The following is a 22,922-nucleotide window of genomic DNA, read 5'->3' on the forward strand; positions in this document are numbered from 1 at the left end:
AGAACGTGAAATCCAGAACTGTAATCAGCATGGTTTAGGGAACGAGGCTGAGGCGTAAATAGCGCATGATGGGATCTCGATCATCCCCTATCTATTGTCGTATGTTGATGATATTAGAGGATCTTCATGTTGAGAACCAAAGACAAGAAATGATTCGCGCCGTTATCACTGTCATTGTGATCAAGGTTAAACCAAGAACATAGTGGGCGATAGTCTGGAACAGCATATTCAGCAAAGCGTAGATGGTGAAGGTATACCATGGGGGGAAATGATATGTCAGAACCAAGAAGAAGAAAAAAGTATGATATTCAGAACAAATTTAACTTCGTCAATGATCGACAAGTGGGGAGAACCAAGGATATAGAAAAGATGAAAATACGCGCAACAATGCCCCTGTAATGGCTTAACGTTCCACAGACATTGATGCCAAATATTCAGAGAGCTACGACAAAGGCGGTTGGTCAGATGGTTGGTTCAGCCAAAATCAACAAATCAATTGGCCTCACCTTGAGAGCTCCTGTACGAATACTTTCCCCGACGTTTTGAACATCGGGGTTGGCCATGACTCTGGATATAGCCTCTTTCGCAGCATTTTCCAGCCCGGCCAAACTACCGTCGCCCAGCAAGCCACCGTCGTTTCCTCGCTCGTAGCCCAATTCCTCGTCTTCCTCACGTCCAAAGTATTGATTAGAAGAGATTGACGTCGCGCCTTGGAAAGACTGAAGTCGGGTCTGTGCCTCACGCGTGCTGTTCGCGTCATAATCTCCCCTCTCAAAGTACATATCCGAAGAGATAGCCTTCTGATTACCAAATTTCTCGCGGGCAGTTGTGGGTGCATCATCTACAACGGGAGTGCTAATGCGATCGAAACAACGACATTAGACAACTAGAACCCTGATTGAGAAAAAATCGCGTACCTTCTTGTAGATGAAGCGGCTGCCGCGGCAACAGCAGCAGCAGCACCCGCGCCGGGGACGGCCCCAAAGCCAAGTCTGGGGAACGCGGCAGTCTTCTGCGGGTCTGGGACTGCACCAAATTTGCGGGCGGCCCCATTTCCAGGCGCCGCAGCTGCCATGGTAGCTCTCGATCCGATCTCCCTAGATAGTCTTAAAGCCTCTGCCTCCTGTCTGGCCTTTTCCTCGGCTGCCTCTCGCTCGCGATCGTACCCAAGCTGCTTGATCCTCTCTGCCTCCTCCAATGCTTTTCGCTCGGCTTCTGCAAAGTCGACAGGCTTAGCTTTAGATGCACCTAAACCGAGCTTAGATTTTTTGACTGCAGGTGCCGCTGATCCTGTTGATGAAGCAGAGTTCAATCGCGAGGTTCCAGCTCCGAGGCGAGCGGGTCGAGCAGCTGCAGAAGACGTGAGGGTACGAGGGGTCGTTGCAGCGGACGGAGAGGTAGCTGATACAGGGCTGGCTACGCTGCTACTGGCTGAGCTTGCAGAGGGTGTTTTGCCAATGATAGGTGGCGTCGATATACGGGGAGTGCTGGGATTCGACGTTTTGGGAGTTGTGGGCTTAGACCAGGAATTGAAGAAATCGTCCTCGGTCTCCTCCTTAGGAGGTGCGACGGATGGTGCGTCCATGCCTTCGACAAAGATACCAGTGGGATAACTGTACACAAGTTAATCCGATGATCGCATGTTGATATCGTAACAACTCACAGAGAGATGTCCTCCTTCACGCGACGGGCCAGCTCCTCCTTGTACAACTCAGCAACCCTACTGGAATACTTCTTCTTCGTGTCAGAGTTATCCAACAACGTCGATCCACCGTGCTTGACAAAGAAGTCCCTGGCAGATCCGTTACCGCCGACCTTCATAGTGCGCAGCTGGCCTAACTGCCAGCTATCGAGATTCGTAGATCGAACAAAGCTAATGTGCACGCCCATGTTTCTGTGCACGCTGGAACACTCCAGGCAGATGTAGACACCGAAAGTAACGCTGGACCATGTCGGATTCCGTGCATTGCAGTCGAAACATGACTGGTGTGCCGCGTTGTCAGACAACACTCCGAAATGCCTTAAATGCAATGTACTCACCTTGTTCGCCTTTTGGGCCTTCAATACTTTGAAAACTTGTTCGGTTTCTTGCTTGGTTGGCTCCGCCATAGTGGTCGTAAAACAAGATGTGTACAACGGAAATTGGTGTCGTGGCCGCTTGTCACGGCGTGATCTGGAGAATTGGCCGGTAAAGGTAACACCGGCTCAAAAGCGGATTATTGATTTTCATCGTCAAATCGCCTCTACATGCCTCTCTTTTAACTCTGGAATATTAGAACCGAGTCAGCTATAAACTAAGAGGGTATCTAACTTTAATAATTAGATGCTTTCAAGTTGAAGGTGGTGATCATCGATCCCAATAATGGCTTCTGCCAGGAGTCTGAATGAATACTGTCACTTCCCACTGGCGACGGCTCCTACACGGTTCCAACGGATTTTAGAGATAAATTATGCTGTATGGGTGGTTTTTGTACGAGATATCTGTACTATATACTGTCTGTTCCAGACCATCTTACCCACAGATTTAGAACCAAGACCTAAGAGTGACCTGTTCGTATAGATGAATTTCGAGATATCTATTAGGGTTATACTAGCAGAAGTTGACGACATAATACAGATTACCTGGGTAATATCATAGTCGGCATCTGATTCGTTGACTTTAGAAATAACTGTTTGATGTTAATTATTGGATACAAGTTGAATCGTTGACAGATTCAGCGATAATGATACAGATTTTCAAGGTAAAATTGGTTGGCCCTAATCACAGATATCATTGAATTCATGTTCAAGAGTGACATGATATACCGTGTCACTCACTTTCGAAAGATGCAAGCCAAACATTAGACTAGGCACCAGGTGTTGCTAAGTTGTGGGTACTGTCGTGATTGAGCCATGTAATCCCACTGGTTTATGCTGTCGTGATGTGTCCATGTGTATTTGCTGTTGACTATCCAAAACACGACCATCTTGATGGTTGGAACATATGTTCGGAGTTCAGATGCAAGCGCACGTTGTCCGGCTGATGTCGTCGGTCGCTCGAGCCAGCGACCAACGTCCACTTCGATGATCTCTAGACGAGGCATTCTCATGAGATATTGATGGAATTCATATCGCTTGCAAGTGAAGCCGTCAGGTACGTAGTATATGCACTTGTCTGTGGAAATTGGACTCACTCTGAGCGCGGGGTACGCGAACAAGCCGACATGAATCAAGTTGGGAAGATACCGTGATATGATATCTAGGGCAGAAAGGGCGGCATCATCCGAGATATCCAAGAGACTGAGCCCTCGAAGAGTTTTGCGAAGTCCACCTAGGCGGGGAAGCAGAGATAAAGCCGGCCCAGCGTCACAGTCAACGACGAGCTGGATATGGGTAAGTTGGCAGTGCATAACCTGCATGCCGATGCTGAGGCTTCCATCAAAGACGCGCAGCTCAGGAAGACTCTGCGGTTGAAGCACATGCTGGGAGTCGTCAAAGTAGTAAAAGTGTATATTGCGCAAACTGTTCTGTGTTTCTAAAAACCGAACGATGGGTTCATCCCAGGTGAACCGTAGTTTTACCTCTTGAAGTTGAAAATTGATATTTGGAGAATCTAGAATCCAGCTGTTCTGGTAGCTAGAGTCAGAGATGAGAAGAACTTCCAGATTGGACATCGCGATCAAAGCCCTTTGGACGGATTCCCAGAATGGCCTGCCGAGATTTGTATCTTGAAGCCTGCGAGGAGGGAATTCTTGGTTAAAGCAGAAGCTCTTGACATACTGGGCTAGCCGTTCGTTGGAACCGAGGGTTTCGCAGGCGATCAGGGCCTGAGCCGGCTCTGCGAGAATTACTTCTGTGTAAATCTTGACCTCGGCGTCTCGCTGAAATGCCTTGCATGTAGCACAAAGTGACAGGAGGTCTCGACGCCTGTGTGCAGAAAGGGCAACAATTCTGGAACAGATCTCTGGAGACAAAGCCAACGTATCTGTCGCGATGAGATCAGTAACAGGTTTCAAAGGAATAATATCAATGCTACGCACGCATCTTGCACCAGGTTGCCTATTTCCTTGTAAATTCGTGATAGATTGTTAGCAGATTACGCGCCTGAATACCCTGATACGCGTGGATCGTGATGGAACTGAACAAGTAGTTGCAAGTTGATTCAATTAGTAAACGAAATTAGGCGAACCCTAAACTATGGTTCCACATTGTGGCACGCGGCTAGCTGGCGCAACTTGAACTTGCTTTTTTCGCCCCTTTCTTTCTGTCAGCGACGATGACGGCTGTATCAAGAACGGATCTCCTCAACTGGCTCAATGAGCTCCTCCAGATAAGCTACTCGAAGATCGAGCAATGTGGCACTGGCGGCGCCTATTGTCAAATTCTTGACTCAATCTACGGTCAGTTCATCCAATCGCATCCGTTTCTGCACTTGCTCAAACATGAATTTCATTCTCATCGTCATGGATTCGATACAACCTCAGGCGATATACCGATGAATCGGGTGAAGATGAACGCGAAGCACGAGTACGAATATGTCGCGAATTACAAAATCATGCAAACCGCTTTCAAGGCTAAGAAGATCGACAAGGTGTGCTCGACATTTTCAATTTCGCCTGATTTTTGCGGGTGGTGACCATAGAATTGCAATGTAGCCTATACCCGTGGAGAAGCTAGTCAAATGCAAAATGCAGTGCGCGATCTTGTTTTTTACATATGTCACCCTCATATCGTTGACAATCAGTACCTTCATAGGGACAACCTCGAGTTCCTACAATGGATGAAGCGGTTCTGGGACGCTAACTACGGAGGTCAGGGTTACGACGCGGTCGCCCGACGAAAAGGCGCGCCTATGGAAGGTCCCGCTACCGTGGCCCCACTCAACACATCCCGAGCGACGCCTGCTGTCGGATTGGGCGTCGGTGCTCGAACAGGCGGGCGAACGCCCATCGGTGGGCATCGTTCCGGATCGGCGCTGTCGAACGAGGCCGTGCAACATCTTCAAGAGCAGGTGAAGGAGCTTTCCTCGCACCTTGAGGGGCTCGAAAAAGAGCGCGATTTCTACTTTGAGAAGGTGAATGCATTTTTTATTAGTTACGTTAAGCTCAATTTCTAATATTCTCAAAAGCTACGTGACATCGAGATTCTGGTACAGGCTCAGATGGAAACTTTGGAAAGTGAAGGGAAGGAAGACAGCACTTTGAAAGAGATTCAGAAAATTCTGTATTCGACGGAGGTTAGTTTAACTTTCTATATTTTCTTGCAGATGGGTTTCTGATATTTACTATCCTAACCCGATTTCTCTCTCTATCTCTACGATTTTCAGGAAGGATTTGAAGTTCCCGATGCCGGTGCCCCTGTCGATGAAGAAGAAACCTTCTAGGTCGATTACCACATCAGTTATGCCTACGTTTTTCTGGACTCAGTATCATACCCGCCCTAACGCAGAACTGTTATTTTTTGCTGTGCTCTTATAATTTGCCCATTTCACTTTCTTTGAACTGTTCAAAATTTTCGTAGTCCTTATTCGTTTAGTTTAGATCACGTGATCGATTATACATAACACGCTTGCTTCAGCTTCACAAGTCTTCACAAGCGTTCAGAAAGAGAAGCGAGTTTCAACATCTTCATTCTCGTTCGCATCTATTTTTCTCAGTACAATGATATACAAAAAGTGAGGTAATACATCAGGATTACGAGGATGGTAGTGAACAATTTGATCTACAGTATTTATCATAAATTGTGTCAGTGGTGGTTAGATATCTTGAATAATGTAATTAGTTTGAGAAAAATTGAGAAAAATCTATACGCGAGCAAGAATATTTTTTTGGATAGAAAGTTTCGACCCCAGGATGAAGGCAGAACCTACTATCACTGTTGTCCCGGAGAACGCGATCATGGTATCGAAGGATCCGTGACTACGAGAAAGCAATGCCCCAGCCGCTGGGCCTCCGAGCAAAGACCTACAAAAACTGAAGCATCAGCATGGTCCATCCTGGAGTTGATACAGAACTTTTGGATGGGATGATTGCGGGCAAAGATAGTAGCTGAGACCGATGGCTATAAATAGAAACAGCTTTCTGCGCTCTTTTAATTGTGAAATGGCAGATGGAGCGCGTGTAATAGTAAACAGCGCCCATTGGCATGGTATGGATGTATGGCTCTGCCCAGAGAAATGGAAAAATGAAGTGATAAAATCTGACTCACGGGAACGAGATGATGGTGTAGAGCATACCAATCCTTATACCAATCACCCTGATATCTGATATTTGGGCGACGCATGGGGTAACGAGGGAGATGAAAGCACCAGAAAAGAATCCATAGGCTGCTGAGAAAAGCATGATTGACACAAGAGATTTTGCGAAGAGCCAAAAAGCGACGCAAGAAAGACCGGAAAGAAAGGCGGAAGGTGTGAGGAGGTTAAACCTGCCAATGCTGTCTGACAGCACAGCAGGCGCAATCCGCCCTAGGACACCGCCTGCGTTCATGACAGCCAGGGCATAGAACGACATGTGGTCCGGTATTGATTGATGTTTGGCGTAGTCGACGATGTAGAAAAAAGGTATAAACATCCCTGGGTGGCATATTAAGATTCCATGGACAATGATTGTACAACTTGAGATACATACCTAGAGCTACGAAGCAGCTACCGGCAGATAATAGAATAAAACTAGCATCAGACAGGACTTTGATGTCGAACCATGGACCAGGCTTCCGCTGCGCGGAGAAACTGGAGACCATCAAAGTTGCGGCAACACATCCAGCACCGCTGGCTAGTCCTGAAATGCGAGCTCCCCAGCCAAACCCGACGCTTTCAAATAATCGTTGTAGTATAATAGGGTACACAACACCGCCTTGTAGAATATTAGCAGTGATGGAAAGGTGATAGATCTCGGTTCATACCGACGCTTGATCCAGCAATAGCAATGCCAATGGCCGTTGCACGGTACTTGAGAAAATGTGTTGATATACTTGCCAGAGAGGGGTAAAATCTGTGGAGAAAGATTATAATAGTTAATGTTAACGGTATGGAGAAATAAAGCTACACGCACACTAGGCCTACACCCAGACCCAGGAGGATACCTTGACTCAGAATATACTGATAATATTGCACGCAGAAGCTCAGAGACACCATGCCTAAAGTATAACAAAGTGTTCCCGCAACCATGAGCCAAGTCGGTCCATAAGCATCGAACAGTCGACCTATCGGCGCACCCTATCACGGCATGAATTTCAAATCAATAAGGATATTCGAAACTAAGGCGTGCATCGTACCGAGAAGAAGAAAACCCATAGCTGCAACGAGCCGATCCAGGAGATTGTCGAAGCAGGCAGGTGTTGCAGCTGGTGTGCGGCATACCACGCTTGGAAGGTGCCAAAGGCGTTCATCTGCCCAAACGTGCAAAGCAACGCGAGGAACGCCCCTAGAACAGTTATGTTTGCTTTGAGGCCCCCTTCAGTATACGCGTGCAGACTCGGTTGTGAGGCATGAGGGTGATTTTCGGAGGATACTTCAAGAACGAGAGTGGGCACAACACTTGGATGAAGCCCAAGAGTTGACTCCTCATCGAGCGATATACATATCGTCGCTGGGGTGCCTTGGTCCTTTTCTTCAGCCAACATAGGGGGATAGTACGTGCACTGGGCCTGGAGATTGTGTGTGTGCTGGGCCTGGGGCCAGCGCAGGGAGGAAGAGAAGTAAGAGAAAATGGGCAAGCTCTGCTAATTGCTTTATGAGTACTTTCATGACGTCTATAAATCGAGTCACTGTCATTCCGATGAACACAGTTCAGATCTACCGCGCTATATATATTAAGTAGTTGACAGCTAAACCCACGTCTTCGGGCGGAAGGCGGTATCCCAGAAAGGTCGACGGCGAACAACCAGCACAAAACAGTGATCTTGCTCCGAAATCAAGTATACAGAAAGGATACATTGAGGGATGTGACGTTTCGTCGCCTGGTGTTCTTGCATTCAGGATGACCAACTTTGCATCGAAAATGAAAGTAATACCGAGCTCGAAGGAAGCCATTCCGCATTGGAATATATCACCGCCGCCCGGACACTGCGGCAAGAATTGATGTCCGCCTTGTAGAAGGGGGGCCTATATGTGTATACGTCAGGTCCTAAACAATGAATTCTCGAGTGAGAAAGGCGCAAAAGAAAACGCCATACCACTACTGGTTCAACTCTCGATATTTTTGTCCACGCCGTTAGCTCGGTGCGTTGGGCGGGTTGTCAATAGGAGTGCACCGCTTTCCTAGGTCTGCTTTGTGTCCTCCGTTATATGACAACGTGATATTGGTGTGATCATTTGTGTTCTGACAAAAATATGTCAACCTGCTCCCCCGGTTAAAATAGCAAACCCATTGACTGGTCTCTGCATGATGGTACAGTCCGTGTCTTTTTTACATTGCAAAAATTAAGGACAGGGCATTGATGTGGTGAGAAAGCAGGTTTAGTTTAGAATCAACTGCCACATACGCAAGTTTCCCAAGTTTGCCCTCGGAATAATTTGGTTTTGTAGCATCGTCATACGACTGACGCTTAGTATTTTACGACGCTTTCCCGTGCCAACAGTTTCTGCGTTTCACTCATCTCGGACGCGATGCCTATGTGATACGGACTGCCAAAATATTTGATTATAGAGAGATGAACCCCCAGTTTAGACAGACAATGCATGGGAAATTTGACCCAGACGAGGTTTGAGAGCCTCGTGGGATCTGTCGCTGACTATCATGATCAATTTGAGATCAATGATAATTCGCATCCAATCTTTTGTTTGGTTTGTCAACTCACTAAATATGTCAACGTATTTTGTTTCAAATCGACGTGTTGCCTCCATGATAAAATTGTAGGATACACCTTCTGTAGGAACAATGGAAGGAAAATTGATCAATCCGATGGTTCTGAATTCTGCGCAGCTCGGCAAAACGACGAGGATACTAGGATTCGGATGAGTGACGGAAAGGACATTGTGAGCGGAATAGAGGATGCTGCAAAAATAGGGCGATGACCTAGGCTCCTAGAAGGCAGGTAGGAACAAAATAGTTTAAAGTTCCTTTGATCAAGACCAATAGATTTAAGCCCCTTGATTCTGGATAAAAGAAGGCGGGAAAAGAATGGGGGAGACCTTCTCCAGAATCGTTAGCGTGCAGGATGCTGTAAGTTGATGGCCCTCTGCGGCGAGAGGATAATATGTGTTGTTAGTCGTTCTCGAGTTTGTCCCCGACATCGCCTGTTTGCCTCCGATCGGCTTTTAGCTGGCGATAGCGCATGATAGCTTTTTGTCTCTCCGCCTCCATCATCACTTTTTGAGACATTGACAAGACACCGTCTCGTTTTCCAATAGATTTCGTCGCCCCACGAGGTAGCTTCTTGAGTTCCGGTGGTGCTTGCGCAATATCGTTCAATCTTCTGGGGGCAGAAGACGACGCCGATTGGAATTCTTTTTGACGACCAACGAATTTATCCTCCTGCAGTGGTGGGGAATGGACACGAGGCTTCTTAACCTCCTCTTCCACTGGTTTTGATTTTCCGTTTCCCTTTTTCTGTAACCGAGCCTCGCGTTCAGCCTTCGATACATTACGAGACACCGCAAGCGAAGTTTGCATGGCGGATTTTACCAGAGGACGTAGATCGTCTTCCACACGTCTACAAACCAAGTTATATGTACCCAATAGGAAGAATTAGGTGGAGCTTACCTATTGAAATGCTGCATCGATTCTCCAGGCTGTATCCGTAACGAGGTTTTCTGTTTTCCAGTGGAAAGTTTCTGCTTCTTCCCTCCTCGTTCTTCACTATCCTCGGCCTTTCTTTTCTTCGATTTGTATTCATCTCGGATAGCCTGAGCATTGAAAACTCGCAATGCAGATTTAGGTATGTCTTCGTCCCGCAATGATTCTTTCCCTGGAGCCAAATCTTCGCCTCTGAAAAGACATGTAAATAGTTTCAATGACTTGTTATGTGCAGCACGCACCTTTCAGCACGAAGTTTCTCCCGAACTGTCCTTTTTGCCTTTTTGTGGGGCATTCTATGCAGATGTAAGGGTGAACAATTTCGAAGTCGAGCCTCGAATTGGGGTTTTGTTACACTGACAGCAATCAACCGTCGATTGCCTGAAACGTATCACGTGTGCTCCATGCGTGAGAAATCTGTTAAACCTTAATGACCGTCGGCAACTCGGCTTTGGTATTACGGTGTCCTTGGAACGCTTTTAACGAACTGCAGGTCAAGCACCCAGTCCGCGGCGTCAGTAGGTTGAAGTTCATTTTGTGCTCACGCGAAATTTTTTGATACTGACAACTAGTGGCTACCGGTGGTCGTTACGCTATGCCTGTTTTTCGCGAAATTTGTCTGACGTAGCGTCACCCACAAGTCATGGAAAGTGAAATTATTTGCAAAACATCGGCCAAACATCGGCCAAAACTATAAGAAATAGGAAATTCTTGTACAGTCCTCATAAAAATAGTCTAACTCAGCTAGTTAAAATCGTCAATTATCCTACATTCGTGCAATTTTTCACGCTAGTTGCCTCTGGAAGTTTGTTTTCTTCAGTCTCCGAGGTAGGCTCCGCGGTTGCAAAGCTGATACGTGATGGAGTATGGTCGTTACTTTCGGATTCCATGGAGCGTCTGTCATCATTAGCAGTCACCACAATTGTCTCCAATCGAACTTCAGTAGCAGTTGGCATTGCCCTAGTGGACTTCATTTCCATATTGAGCCGTGTGCTTCGTACTTGATCCATACTCTTTCCAAGCTGCACTTGAACGATCATTAGTGTGGGCATTATTGCCTATGGTCATTTTCAGTATATCACGTCCTTTGCGTTTAATAACTTCGGGAAGTTATACTTACCACTACACGGATTGTGATACACGAGAACAGGAGCTGTAAGTTTTAGTTGAGAAAAAATTTTAATACCGGATTGAATTAAATATGAATATTTTACTGTACTAACCCGAAGATTGGGATGACGAAACGTAAGTATCAAAGTTAAAAGGCAGCATGAATAAATCAACCCTGACTCCACGCTGTGTACGATATAAGTGATCAGATGGACAGAATAAACTTTTCACAAAATCTGCTTACAGGATTGCGATGGCGATGTTATACCTCCGTGAGTTCAGTCTTCCTACAGTGGGCCAAGACACATGGGCTATCCAATATATTCTACCGGCTTTGTTGCAGTGTCAGCAAACTAAAGTCGATCCGACGACTAGAGAGATCAATACCTGTCGCTGCAGTCATTATGATATTAGTCGCAAACACCGTCCAATAGTATACAGGTGCAAATCTGGCCTGCAGACTAAATATTGGAGATCCTGCCCCTATCCATCCCCATACTTCACCAGAAAGGTCAATTTTTCAAACGATCAAGATAATTTATAGAGCTTACCTGTATCGGCTATTAGAAGGATACTTGTACTCAAGGCTATATAGGTGTTCTGATTCCAGATCATGTAGCAGCGGTATAGCTTTATTCAATGAATATGTTTTAGTATATGTCCGCCACTTCTTAGTTAAAGCAAGATATTACCAGAAGCATGTCTGCTATAAAGCTATAGCCCATCAGCTACCTGTATTTCTTATAGCATATAGTAAAAAGGCACGAACTTGTTGGAAACGAATATTGGACTCTTAGGATAGACGTGTGCAATTAACGTCTCCGTTCTTCCTTGAAACAGAAGACGGAAATCCGACACCATCACTCGGAAAGAGAACGCCATATCCGCTGTTGATAGACCGAACATGCAGCAAATTGCTAATAAAAACACCTTCTGTTTCGATGGCTGGTTTCTCATAATACAAAACACGCAGATAGAGAAGAGGACCGCATGAACTCCTAAATATCGAAAATGAGGTTTAAATGCATATTTTTTGCGAGGATTTGTGGTACGTTACCATATAGCATTATCTCCACCTACAAGACCCGACAGTGATGGCAAGTTAAAATTTCAAAACAATGACATAGGGCATTATTACGCACCATCGATGCAATGTTTAGAGCAGACATATTAGAGAGGACAAAGGGCAAGGTATCGTTCGTAGACCCGCCACTTGCTCCATATCCAAACAGGTCTCTCTCTACATGAGTGTACATGGGAAGCCTGAACGGGGGGAATCTTGGGGACAGTCAGAAGTACAATAGTTTAAACCGGATACCGCGACTGCTTCAAGTTTATTTTGAAGGCTGTTCCTTCTATACCGATTCCAAATCTTACATGACACGGAGCGATCTCGAATATATTACCGGCTTCCATGAACTCTCAGTGTGTTAGTATGGATAAGTATAGTTTTAACAGCCTTATCGTTTGATGGCTTTCTCCGATACGACTCGGCGCCTACAAACGTGGGAGGAGCTTGCCGAAAATAAGTAGTCTGGAGGCACTACGGGCTTCACCGGTTTCGTTTTCAGCCTAGGTCGATATGTCAATAATCTCATGACTCCAGGTTAGATACAGCACAACCGTTGCAGACCCGGTGGCAATTAATTGCAATATATTTCTTTTGAATTTTAATATTCTGTTAATGACTGTAGGCAACTAGAAGGTTGCCCACGTGTTCGTGCACACACGCTCTGTCTTCTAATGACAGAAATCGTAGAGCTTCTACAGGATATCAAGGAGTGTATGACATGCTGACATTCTATCCAGTTTCCATCATCTCAACGAAGAGCATTGAAGGGAGGCATCAAGGAGTCTATGTCAATCCTGGTTTCTTCCATCCCAGCTCCATCATATCCCGCAAAGATAAGACTAAAAATAAACAACAGCTTGGCAACCAAAAATAGAACAATCAAAGTTTTTAGCCAAGACTGGCTCCGACATGAAAGGAATTGAAGGAAACGCTGTTCTGTTAGCTTGGTTTCATGTATTTCTCCACCTAGTCTACTCCTACTGGTACTGGATTTTTTGACGAGATTTCAATCGAACAAGGCAATTTCATGTTGGTCATCATTAGAGAATGAGATGTTCCAAACCCACAGCTTTCAGTAGACTCGGGAGAACCACGAAGATTATCCATAAATGTCATAGCTTCCTCAACATCTTGAATGAAAGGAGCCTTTATCCCAGGCTAATCTCAGAATAGCTGAGGTATGAACGTTACCCAAGGTGACTGGAATCCGTTTCAGAGTTATCATTCTTCTATATGATCACGATGCCACTGACACCTCGCTGAATTATAATCGTGGAGTTATTCTCACCTCCTAGAGGACGCTCTTATCTCGTTCTTTCATTATCTGGCTCGTTGAAGAATGTCAGAACCTATACTACCTTCAGGAGCAGGTTACGGAGTTGGTGAGCGTTGCTGGTTACACTTGAAAATGTCTGTGTCTCATCGATAGCTGACTCTCTTTGATAACTCAGTGATTGGTGAGTATAATTCCGAGGGATTTCTACCGCTGGATTTCTAACTTCTCTTAGGGATCGGCCTTCTCTTCAGTCTGTTGATGATATGTGTTACGGGGATACAAGCCAGATACACCACATACTCGCCAAAGGACTCTGAAGAGTTCACAAGTGCATCTCGCAGCGTTAAGCCGGGACTCATCGCAACGGGAATTGTATCTGCATGGACCTGGGCGGCTACACTGGTTAGTCCATCGCCCATTGTTTTCGAACGAGAACTCATGCGTGATGGTATCTTAAGTTGCAGAGCTGCTCCGTTGCCTATCAGTATGGTGAGCCTCGCCTCAACTTCCAATAAGGAATATTATGTAGATCATCTTCATTTCCACTCAGGTATAAGTGGACCATGGTGGTATGGAGGTAAGTTCTCCTGCCTTGATTTCAACGAAATGATGCATCTTCCCTCACATTGCTCTCAGCGGGTGCTACGGTCCAAATTCTTCTGTTTGCTATGGCAAGTTCGTGAACGACTAAGAGAAAATATGGTTTTAACTTTGGTCACAGCTGGCCGCCAAACTGAAAATGAACGCTCCCTACGCTCATACATGGCTCGAAATTGTGGCGGCACGTTGGGGAAAGACGGCTCACATTGTCTTCATGTTTCTTGGGTAGGATATCCTCTGGATGAAGAAATGCTTGCAGACTAAATGATAGTGCGGATATTCAGGTTCTCTACGAACCTCATCGTCAGCTCCATGTTGATTCTTGGAGGTTCTGCCACTGTAAATGATCTCACTGGAATGAACACCATAGCCGTGAGTACAGACACGGGCGAGAATTCCTGATTATATCAACTCACACAATCATAGGCATGCTTTCTGATTCCACTGGGAGTCGCACTATATGTAAGGATTGGAGGCATGCGATCGACACTGCTTTGTGACTAGTGCGCTTGTTCTGCTGTGTCGCCTAGATCATTTTCTCACGCACTGACCCAACAGCACACATACAACCATTCTTTTTGCTATTACACTGGTAAAAGTTTCGCCTATTACTCTATAGTTGGAACTTAATATGTTAAGCTCAGACCTTCATATTCACTGTATATGCTGTGAGCGACAAGATTGGTAGCCCTACACAGATGCACGACCTGCTGGCTGCTGTGTCGCTGCAAGACCCGGTACCTGGAAACGCCCATGGATCTTATTTGACCATGCGTTCAAAGAATGGCTTGATATTCGGGGTAATAAACCTTGTCGGAAACTTTTCAACAGTATTTCAAGACCAAGCCTATTGGCAAAGAGCTATAGCCAGCAGACCCGCCAGCACAGTGAAGGCTTATTTACTCGGTGGCCTCGCATGGTAGTTATCCATCTCACGCCGATTGAGACTTGGAACTGATACGTGCTAGGTTCTCCATTCCATTCACGTTTGCTACGACTCTCGGACTGGCGGCTGTTGCCTTGAAAGGGAGCCCCGGTATGAGAATTCTTACTCCAAGTGACGTATCAGCTGGCCTTCCGGCGTCTGCAGCTGCAACGGCCCTTCTTGGAAAGGCAGGAGCCGCATGTCTTTTACTAGTTTTGTTTTTGGCAGTTACAAGTGCATGTTCAGCGGAACTCATAGCGGTGTCGTCGTTGCTAACATACGACGTATACAAGGTAACGTTGTCTACTCGTATGACTTTAAAACCTCCAGAAACCAAGTTCTTCACTTAGACGTACATAAATCCCAAAGCTACAGATGCCCAGATTCTGAAAGTGGGTCATGCTATGGTTCTAATTTACGCTCTCGGGTGCGGCGTGGCTGGACTTGTGTTCTTCTATATAGGCGTGTCAATGGGATGGTTATATGTACGTCCACGAACCATCATGTATTGCTTGCAGCTTATTGGTCAAACTGCGTCTCCTTTAGACATTTATGGGAGTGATTCTAGGATCCGGCGTCGTCCCAATCGCAATATGCATTACGTGGAGAAAGGCCAATAAGTGGGGCTGCATATCAGGCACGGTCATTGGCTTTGTAGCTGGTGTAATTGCATGGATTGTCACGACATCCAGATTAAACGGGGGAGTTATCAACGTCACTGTAAGTACCGAGAAACATGTCCGCTGTGCCCGGTCTGATGTATTTTTTCAAGACTACCGGTGGTAGCCTCGAGATGTTGGCTGGAAATTTAGCCTCAATTTTGACAGGTGGAATCATATCCGTTACAGCGTCAATTATGGTCAGTAATTCTATTTTATACCTGGTCAATGATGCGACTGAACTCCTCCGATAGTGGCCGGAGAATTTTGATTGGGTTGCAACTCGAGCGATTAACCAACCTCGCCCCATCTCGGTCGAGATGGATTCAATGAGAAGTGCTACTTCGGACATGGCAAAAATGCGCCCTGCAAGCTCCATTGAAACCGACGTCCAAAGTATATCAGGAGATTCATTTAATGATCAGATAGAAAAAATGGAGCTTGATCCGGTAAAGCTCAAAAAAGCGTTTCAGTTTGCGTCCTGGTCTTCCTTGTCATTGGTATGTCATTGTATCTGTCTACCAAGAGCGTCACCTTGAACAGCGCCCGTTTAGTTTGTAATTTTAATTTTAGTGATACCGCTTCCCCTATTCTTTTCCAGAGTGGTATTTGGAAAGTCAGGCTTGACTGCCTGGGTCATAATGGGGGTTGCATGGACTATATGCTCAGCCGTTGTTGTTATTTTATACCCATTCTATGAGAGCCGGGACGCTTTGGAGCAAATTTCGAAGCAAGTATTAAAGGTATGTAGTTCGTCATAGATTAATTTGTGAGCTGACAGTACAAACCAGGATTTGTTTGGAAAATCCAACAGACATGTAACCCACCTTGCTGATAATCGAGTAGGAGTAGTGTAATAGGCGATAAAATATTTAGTTATACAACATGGTGGCATATTAAATTACTCTGAAAGGCATTGCTTTGCACTAGCGTACGAGATCTGGCTGTAAACAGTCCAAAGCAATCAGAAGGAAGCCTCCCCGACAACTTGCCTAAAACTAAAATTGTCGGGCGGTAGCGAGCTCGCTGCTGTTATACCCATACGTACGTGGTGGTGGCAGAAAAGAAGAGACATAACCGTCATCTTGCTTCTCTGCATGCAACCAATTTGTCCAGCCTTTGAACCACCACTGCCCGAAGACTGTGTACGTGTTGGGTCAATTGCTTGACGTATGTATGATATAAGAGTGACATGGTATATATCACAGCTCATTAGTTATTAAAATGAGTTTAATGGCAGTGGTTGGCGAGCCATGCCGAGTCCGGAGTCGAGAACATGGCGGCCAAGGCAGTGTGGGCCGCCCCCGGCGGCGCTTCCCGATTTTCTAATCTCCGATAAAATTTGAAATTTGAACCCCGACACGCCCCCTATCACGAGTGAGGTTGATTTGCGCTCTCCTTCTTCGCTCTACTGGGTCAGAGACGAATCGCTTGCTCTCTAATATCACCAGTCATGGTGGAGGAACGTTTTCAGCCTGAGGAACCTCCCTCTGTGGAGCGCGGACTAGAGCAATCTCGATGAACTCGGGTTCTCTCAATAATAGCTTAGCTTCGTGTGAGTCCATTGCCTATGTTCATGTAGCTCTACTGACATATTTTAGAAGTATGGTTTTTTTTTGCAAGCAGTGTGCCCAAAATACGCATATATTTGTCTGGTTATTCGTGTTATTCGTAAGGATTTGTATACCATGTAAATTTTTATGACAATCACCTCCAGAGCTACATCGGTGCTCTGTCGCATATACAGCGGTTTTTTTGGCTCTTTTATTTTCGAATTCGTTGTCAAGTGTCCCAACCGCGGCCAAGAAACGACCCTTGGATTTGGAGCAAACCTACAAGGACCTGCACTACTTAGGAAATCTTCTCAAGTAGTTGTCCCGCCAGTGCTTATCTCCCCGTATCCACAGATTACAGCCAACCCTCTTCCTCCTGCGGAAAAACGCGCATAGATACACGTCGACAACCACCCCTCCAACAACGCTTTATGCTCCGCCTTGCTGGTGTACATTTCGAGGGCATGAGGCATGAGTGTGTTGGTCAAGGTAGAGACGGCACTGCAGGGTCATCGGACGATGCGGTTGTGTTCTCGGCTCACTGTGACTCAGTTTCAACTGCCACGGGACGATGGACAATAGCAGGAGTCGTCACGGTCCTATAGCTATTTGAAAACTTTGCGAAGCACCGTGCCAAAAGGACTGCCATTGTTCAACTTCAACAATGTAGGGAAAGATGGCTTGCGTGGAGTGCATGCGTGTCTGCAGCATCCATTGACATGTCAATGATCAAAAGAGACTGATACGTTTCCTGGAAGCTAAGTTTCTCGGAGAGAAATTGCACTTTTAAGCAACTAATTCTCTTGCAGCCGTCCAATTCTCTTCCGGGAAACATCTATGACTCTAGATAGCACCTAAACTCATCCCCCACCCACATGCCAACGTGCTCTCCTCAGACGCATTTGAGCAAGGTATAGACGGCCTCGATTTGTCATTCTACAAAGGTAGGAGCAGGTACCATAACAAATATGATTCGGTACAGGACATGATGGGCGTTATCAAGAGTTTGTGGAGTATGCTGGAGGTTGCTAGAGGTTGTGCAGTTGGCTTGCTGAATGTGATCTTCGACGATAAGCGTAATCCAGAGTCTGCGAATATTGATGACGGCCCCGTTTATTTCGACAGTAAGTATCGTGTTTTCTTTGTCGCTTCGGTCACTCAAAACAGCACTCTCACCGTACATCGCACTCTCAATCCTGTCCATCGAGAACTACATCGAACCCATAGGTTCCTCTGATACCATGTATCGAATCTCCCGATCAGCCGGCATTGGCTTGTCAGCCCCCACCCCGCAAGAGAGCGTGACAAGGGCCTATCGACTGGGTAGTAAAGCAGGTATAATGTACCTTACATCCCAATGAAACTTATACCCTGCATTCCCGCAAATAAAGTACCCTACATTCCGATGTCTATAATGGGTTATTGGAAGGAAAAATTGTTCTCGGAAGCGCCATTATCTGGGTTAACGGAAATTTTTTCCACTGGCATCATATCAATTGAGGCATGAGCATCATTCTCACTCATGTGTTGGAGAGCTTTCTGTTAATGTGCTCATAGAAATTGTGGTGTACGCCTCGATTTTCAGTAGAGTGTAAAGGTTTGCGGTTGGATTCACTTTAGGATGCCGAACGAAACTTTGGCCCAAGCATCATTTTCATGAACGCGTCAAAGTCTGCGCTAACGATCACTTTGCACGGGTGACACAAATTGTGGCCTGGAGCTTCATTTTGTCCTAACATGTCAATCTCTCGGTCAAATTTGATTTATTATGCAGATAGAAACTTTGGTGTGAGCATATCAAAATTTGGCCAGAGCATTATTTTCATTCATATGTCAAAGTCTGCGATAACACCCATTTTGCAACAAGCGTCACAGAGATTGCAGCTGGAGCATCATTTTTTCTAGTAACACCTCAAATCTTTCGGTGCAACCCCTTTACTATCCACCCTAAATATTGGTCTGAGCACCATTCATCCTTCAAATACTCAATTTCGCTCTCAGAATCACTTTCAAACATCTTGGTCTAAGCGTCCGTCATACAGCGGAGGTGGTATCCACATTCAACTTTAGGGTTACGCACAGACCTCAAATTGTTGAGGACGTCTTTCACTCATTCGGAATCACACATGGTATTATCCATTAACCACAGAACCAGCGAGCAGTTAGAATCCTGCAGAATGTACAAATGCATATTTAATACACAGTGATTCAAAATGATTCTTTTGGCACCAATTCTTGAGTTGCCATGATTTGATGCACGGGGTGACGGGCCACATACGGGCCACCTTTTGATTGCCCCGCAAGAAATGGTGCACAGGCCACCTTTTGATTGCCCCGCAAGAAATGGTGCACAGGCCACCTTTTGATTGCCCCGCGAGAAATGGCGTACCGGCCATATATTAACCATGTTCCAGAACTGAATCCTCTGCGTCAATTTTTATACTAGCATAAATATAATGCATGTTGACCAAAATTCGGCAGCCACACATATTTGTTCTCTCCCCGGATATCCTGTCAAAAATACTCTAAACCATGCATTTGACACATCTGCGGTTTCTGTGGTTGGAGACAAACAATGTTGATTTAAATTTTTAACTACAGGCTAACTAATGACCTTGCTTTTTTTCTAACTTTTGAATCTGCTGCCTGTTCCAAATCGAAAAGAAAACCCTCATGTACATCACTGCTCTGTCCTGTGACATATAGCTCACAGCCTTTCGAATCTTGGAAATCCCACTGTTTCCACATTCTGCAGCACTAGAATTTAGTCTGAGCAGATTTGGATTTTCTGCACAGTAAGATGAAAGAAAACAGGCTTCACCACATTTATGTTCACTTGAGTGAAATATGTCGATGGCGAAGAGTGTGTCCTTGAAGAAGTCTGGTTCCCGTAACATGCAATAAGGCTGTAAAGCACAAGCAAAATCGTATACCACGACTTTTGGAGCCTTTTTCCAGCGTGTGAATATTGCCGAGAACACATCGTTTCTTCCCTCCGCCGCTCGGATACAGTGAAATCCATAGCAAATGCTATGGGTGCACCAAACACACATAATCCCGCCGGTTAGTCGCTTTTTTGAATAGGTGGAGTAGTATTTTCGGCATATGTCTTCGTCAATTTCTGCGCTTCCCAAGTCATATCCTGACTCGTATGGCAAATTTGGATATTGTGGACGGTCACGAATGGCCGGCATGGCGTAGCAACATCCTGTCTATTTAAAATCTCGTTTGAAATTTCATTTAACATTATATGACAACTCACCTTGAGCCAATCATCCATAAATAAATTCTCTTGTAAAACATTGCTTACAACAGCAGGTCCATCGTGAACCTTTAATAGTGTGTAGACCACAGTAACCCGGACGTATAGCCATTTACAGACCCCTAGAACCTGATTTGTGAGCGTCCCCATGGTAAGTTCATGCTTAATTAACAGATGGAGAGCCGGGATATATCGCAGCAAATGAACATTGCTGAGATAAGGACGTCTGATGAATGTTCGAAGGTTGTCCAGGCAGGAAAATGCTATAAATTGCAGCACATTTTCATCCGAAGACAGCTATAATTAAAGTTGTTATAATGAGTCGTTTAATATATGGAATACCGAAATACCTGGATGAAAAATTTGGAATACACATCATGCGCATTCCTTTTACCCAAAACAGTAGCCATCCCAAAGTGGATATCGAAGAGTTCTCCAACGGAAGGGTCCAGGGCCATCAATTTCCGGACTAGCTCGGGAATTTGAGTCAAGCGCTCAACCATTCGGCGGTTTCGTTCATACTTGGGGCTTCCCTCCGGATGAGTGGCGTCAGAAATGGTGGTTAATTGTGGCCCCTGCAGAATATAACGAATTAAAAGGCGCAAGGAGCGGTTTGGAATGGCTTGCAGATTGGGTAACGGCCGGACATCTGGTCTAGAGATAGAATTCTCCCCTATTGTAGTCGGGGGACGTAGAGTTGGCATCAGGTTTTTGCGGCTAAATGACACCGTGACGCCGTCCCATATAGTTGAATCAGGGGTCGGGCCACAGGATGGGCATACCATGTCGGGTCCAAAGTCTATAAGTCGGGCGTAAGAGAACCAGCTCGATCGAAACAACTTCTCGTTTGCAAACGGAATAGGGGAGTTCCTTGCTTGGTATCGGCGAGAAACAGTCTGCACCCAGGAAATAAAAGGGGTTTCTGACGACGAAAATGCGCTGGTGTAATCATCAAGGAGCTCATGGGTGAACAAGCTCCGGTTATTGAAATTAAAAATCCCTTGTGAGCTACAATCTGGCCCAATACATCGATGGGTGCATTTACCGCATTTTTGCAACGTTATAACTGCTTTGAACGCCCGTGTAAGAGTATAAATGGTACACTCCTTTTCGATTGTAGGTTCAAGAGCTTTGAAACGCTCACGTGGGGTTGTACAACAGCAAGAATCATTCGTCGACAGGGAGATAATCGTTGGAGGAATGTCAAATGTCACTCTTGGCATTGATGGAGGATCGGATGCGACTCTTGACCAGCCCGGCGGTGGGAGAGGGCGATATGAAACCGATTCAGCAATACCTGCCATTGTACGCAGAGCCGTACCTATGAAGATAGGTTTGTAGTTAAGTACTCGAACCTTTCAATAGATAATCAAGCTTACCATTGTATTGTAATCCTGTGTCGCCATCCTTGCCTACATTGTCGTCTTGAGCATCACAGTTGCCTGTCAAATATTGCTGCAATGTATGCCGCGCCGATACAATATGTGAGCACGAGGATGCCCCACTGTCCTTGTTGCATTTCCAAACTCCCGCTCTGGTGTCGTCTCCCTGATGTTCGACCACGGCACGGTTCTTGATTGTTGAAAATCGAGTAAATGATGGTGTTGAGAAGTAATTCATGTACTGTCCATCTTTTATACTCTCGTGCCTTGAAAATAAGAAAGTTGTCTGATCTGTATCTACCAGGATAGCATATGAACACGGTATGTTGAATCCATATCAAACAATCTAAGTTCTCACTACCTTTTTCTACCTCAAAAGCCTGGTTTTCCGAACCTACACCAGCATTCTGATCAATGAAGCGTGAATGGAAACATGAACTTTGCCCATTGGCAGCCGGGCACAAACAAACAGAAGTGAAGATGCCGTCAATCTCCACTCGGAGTACATGGTACCACAGCCGCTATTGATGTATGAGAGGGAAATTTAACTTTGCGAGAATCTGAAATGACTTACGGTTGATTCCCCCCTCAAAATATTCCACCCATTTACCACAAATAACCGACTGGTCAGTTGAAACAGGCCGCATTCCTCTGCCAAAACAGCATCCAAGAAAAGCGAATAATTTTCATCAAAATTAGGCAGAAGTCGTGTATCTATGTCGTCATCTGTAGCTTCAAGCTCCTGATTTGAGGTTTCCAAAACATTGGGCTCGGGAAAATCAGTGAAAGTTGCTGGTGTTGATTGTTGGCCTGGCGTGTGTTCTGTGTTTTGTGCCTTCCCTTGCCGGTCAGCAACCTTGGTCCGCTTTACTGGACCTGAAACCTTTCTCTTTTTGCGAATTGGAGTAGTAATAAGTTCGCAGTCTTGGGGTTTAACAGGTGCATACTGGATTGTGGAGGGAGATTCTGGTGGAAGTGCGTATACAATCGGAGGAGGTGAGTCATACATGTTACTTGGAAGAGACAGTGAGTGCCGGCGGGTATAGCGTGTGCGACCTACAGCACACTTAAATTATGGCTGTGAGCGCAGTTTTGATATCCTTGTCCAGCACTTACAATGTTGCCTGTGAACCATTTTCATATGGTTATCCAGCCCCTAAGATGTTGCGTGTGAGCTATTTTATATGCTTGGCCAGCGCTTGAAAGTATGTTTGTGACCTCATTTTCACTTCCTGGTCAGAAAGACGATATCATCCGAAGTTTTTTTAGCAGATCAACAAATCCGGCAGAGTACAAGGTTAGACATGGGGCAGAAAATCCTTCCATAAGATCATTTTGGCGTATTATTTAAGGTTGTTCCATTCCGA

At 45.5% G+C, this 22,922-nt stretch overlaps 8 protein-coding genes across 8 annotated transcripts; 2 read left to right on the top strand and 6 right to left on the bottom strand.

Annotated features, from left to right (window-relative positions):
• Positions 1 to 403: 403 nt before the first annotated feature.
• JR316_0006692 (ADP-ribosylation factor GTPase-activating protein glo3) lies at positions 404 to 2,109 on the bottom strand (the record flags this gene model as incomplete). Its single annotated transcript, XM_047892438.1, has 5 exons — positions 404 to 442; positions 507 to 855; positions 918 to 1,613; positions 1,664 to 1,983; positions 2,041 to 2,109. The coding sequence occupies 5 exons, from the start codon at positions 2,107 to 2,109 to the stop codon at positions 404 to 406; spliced, it is 1,473 nt and encodes a 490-aa protein (XP_047747720.1).
• Positions 2,110 to 2,840: 731 nt separating this feature from the next.
• Positions 2,841 to 4,188, bottom strand: JR316_0006693 (uncharacterized protein; the record flags this gene model as incomplete). The annotated part of the gene is made up of 4 exons (XM_047892439.1): positions 2,841 to 3,113; positions 3,174 to 4,045; positions 4,092 to 4,117; positions 4,169 to 4,188. 4 exons carry the CDS (start codon positions 4,186 to 4,188, stop codon positions 2,841 to 2,843), a joined length of 1,191 nt encoding a protein of 396 aa, XP_047747721.1.
• A 67-nt stretch (positions 4,189 to 4,255) lies between these two features.
• Positions 4,256 to 5,362, top strand: JR316_0006694 (Microtubule-associated protein RP/EB family member 1; the record flags this gene model as incomplete). The annotated part of the gene is made up of 6 exons (XM_047892440.1): positions 4,256 to 4,379; positions 4,464 to 4,570; positions 4,635 to 4,672; positions 4,735 to 5,053; positions 5,108 to 5,215; positions 5,306 to 5,362. 6 exons carry the CDS (start codon positions 4,256 to 4,258, stop codon positions 5,360 to 5,362), a joined length of 753 nt encoding a protein of 250 aa, XP_047747722.1.
• An 820-nt stretch (positions 5,363 to 6,182) lies between these two features.
• Positions 6,183 to 7,602, bottom strand: JR316_0006695 (MFS transporter asaE; the record flags this gene model as incomplete). The annotated part of the gene is made up of 5 exons (XM_047892441.1): positions 6,183 to 6,553; positions 6,609 to 6,833; positions 6,883 to 6,971; positions 7,032 to 7,195; positions 7,255 to 7,602. 5 exons carry the CDS (start codon positions 7,600 to 7,602, stop codon positions 6,183 to 6,185), a joined length of 1,197 nt encoding a protein of 398 aa, XP_047747723.1.
• A 1,583-nt stretch (positions 7,603 to 9,185) lies between these two features.
• JR316_0006696 (uncharacterized protein) lies at positions 9,186 to 10,011 on the bottom strand (the record flags this gene model as incomplete). Its single annotated transcript, XM_047892442.1, has 3 exons — positions 9,186 to 9,633; positions 9,684 to 9,908; positions 9,959 to 10,011. The coding sequence occupies 3 exons, from the start codon at positions 10,009 to 10,011 to the stop codon at positions 9,186 to 9,188; spliced, it is 726 nt and encodes a 241-aa protein (XP_047747724.1).
• A 273-nt stretch (positions 10,012 to 10,284) lies between these two features.
• JR316_0006697 (uncharacterized protein) lies at positions 10,285 to 11,441 on the bottom strand (the record flags this gene model as incomplete). Its single annotated transcript, XM_047892443.1, has 6 exons — positions 10,285 to 10,407; positions 10,487 to 10,774; positions 10,837 to 10,869; positions 10,940 to 11,012; positions 11,071 to 11,113; positions 11,378 to 11,441. The coding sequence occupies 6 exons, from the start codon at positions 11,439 to 11,441 to the stop codon at positions 10,285 to 10,287; spliced, it is 624 nt and encodes a 207-aa protein (XP_047747725.1).
• Positions 11,442 to 13,237: 1,796 nt separating this feature from the next.
• JR316_0006698 (Urea-proton symporter DUR3) lies at positions 13,238 to 16,215 on the top strand (the record flags this gene model as incomplete). Its single annotated transcript, XM_047892444.1, has 16 exons — positions 13,238 to 13,280; positions 13,407 to 13,580; positions 13,725 to 13,751; positions 13,811 to 13,845; positions 13,896 to 13,999; positions 14,059 to 14,146; positions 14,201 to 14,277; positions 14,333 to 14,366; positions 14,419 to 14,693; positions 14,743 to 14,992; positions 15,050 to 15,184; positions 15,246 to 15,419; positions 15,472 to 15,558; positions 15,613 to 15,858; positions 15,913 to 16,101; positions 16,150 to 16,215. 16 exons carry the CDS (start codon positions 13,238 to 13,240, stop codon positions 16,213 to 16,215), a joined length of 2,004 nt encoding a protein of 667 aa, XP_047747726.1.
• A 3,302-nt stretch (positions 16,216 to 19,517) lies between these two features.
• JR316_0006699 (uncharacterized protein) lies at positions 19,518 to 22,564 on the bottom strand (the record flags this gene model as incomplete). The annotated part of the gene is made up of 6 exons (XM_047892445.1): positions 19,518 to 20,123; positions 20,174 to 20,470; positions 20,524 to 21,470; positions 21,529 to 21,852; positions 21,917 to 22,076; positions 22,130 to 22,564. The coding sequence occupies 6 exons, from the start codon at positions 22,562 to 22,564 to the stop codon at positions 19,518 to 19,520; spliced, it is 2,769 nt and encodes a 922-aa protein (XP_047747727.1).
• Between the last annotated feature and the right edge of the window lie 358 nt (positions 22,565 to 22,922).

Source organism: Psilocybe cubensis, chromosome 6 (genome assembly GCF_017499595.1).
Source record: "Psilocybe cubensis strain MGC-MH-2018 chromosome 6, whole genome shotgun sequence".
Taxonomy (NCBI): Eukaryota; Fungi; Basidiomycota; class Agaricomycetes; order Agaricales; family Agrocybaceae; genus Psilocybe; species Psilocybe cubensis.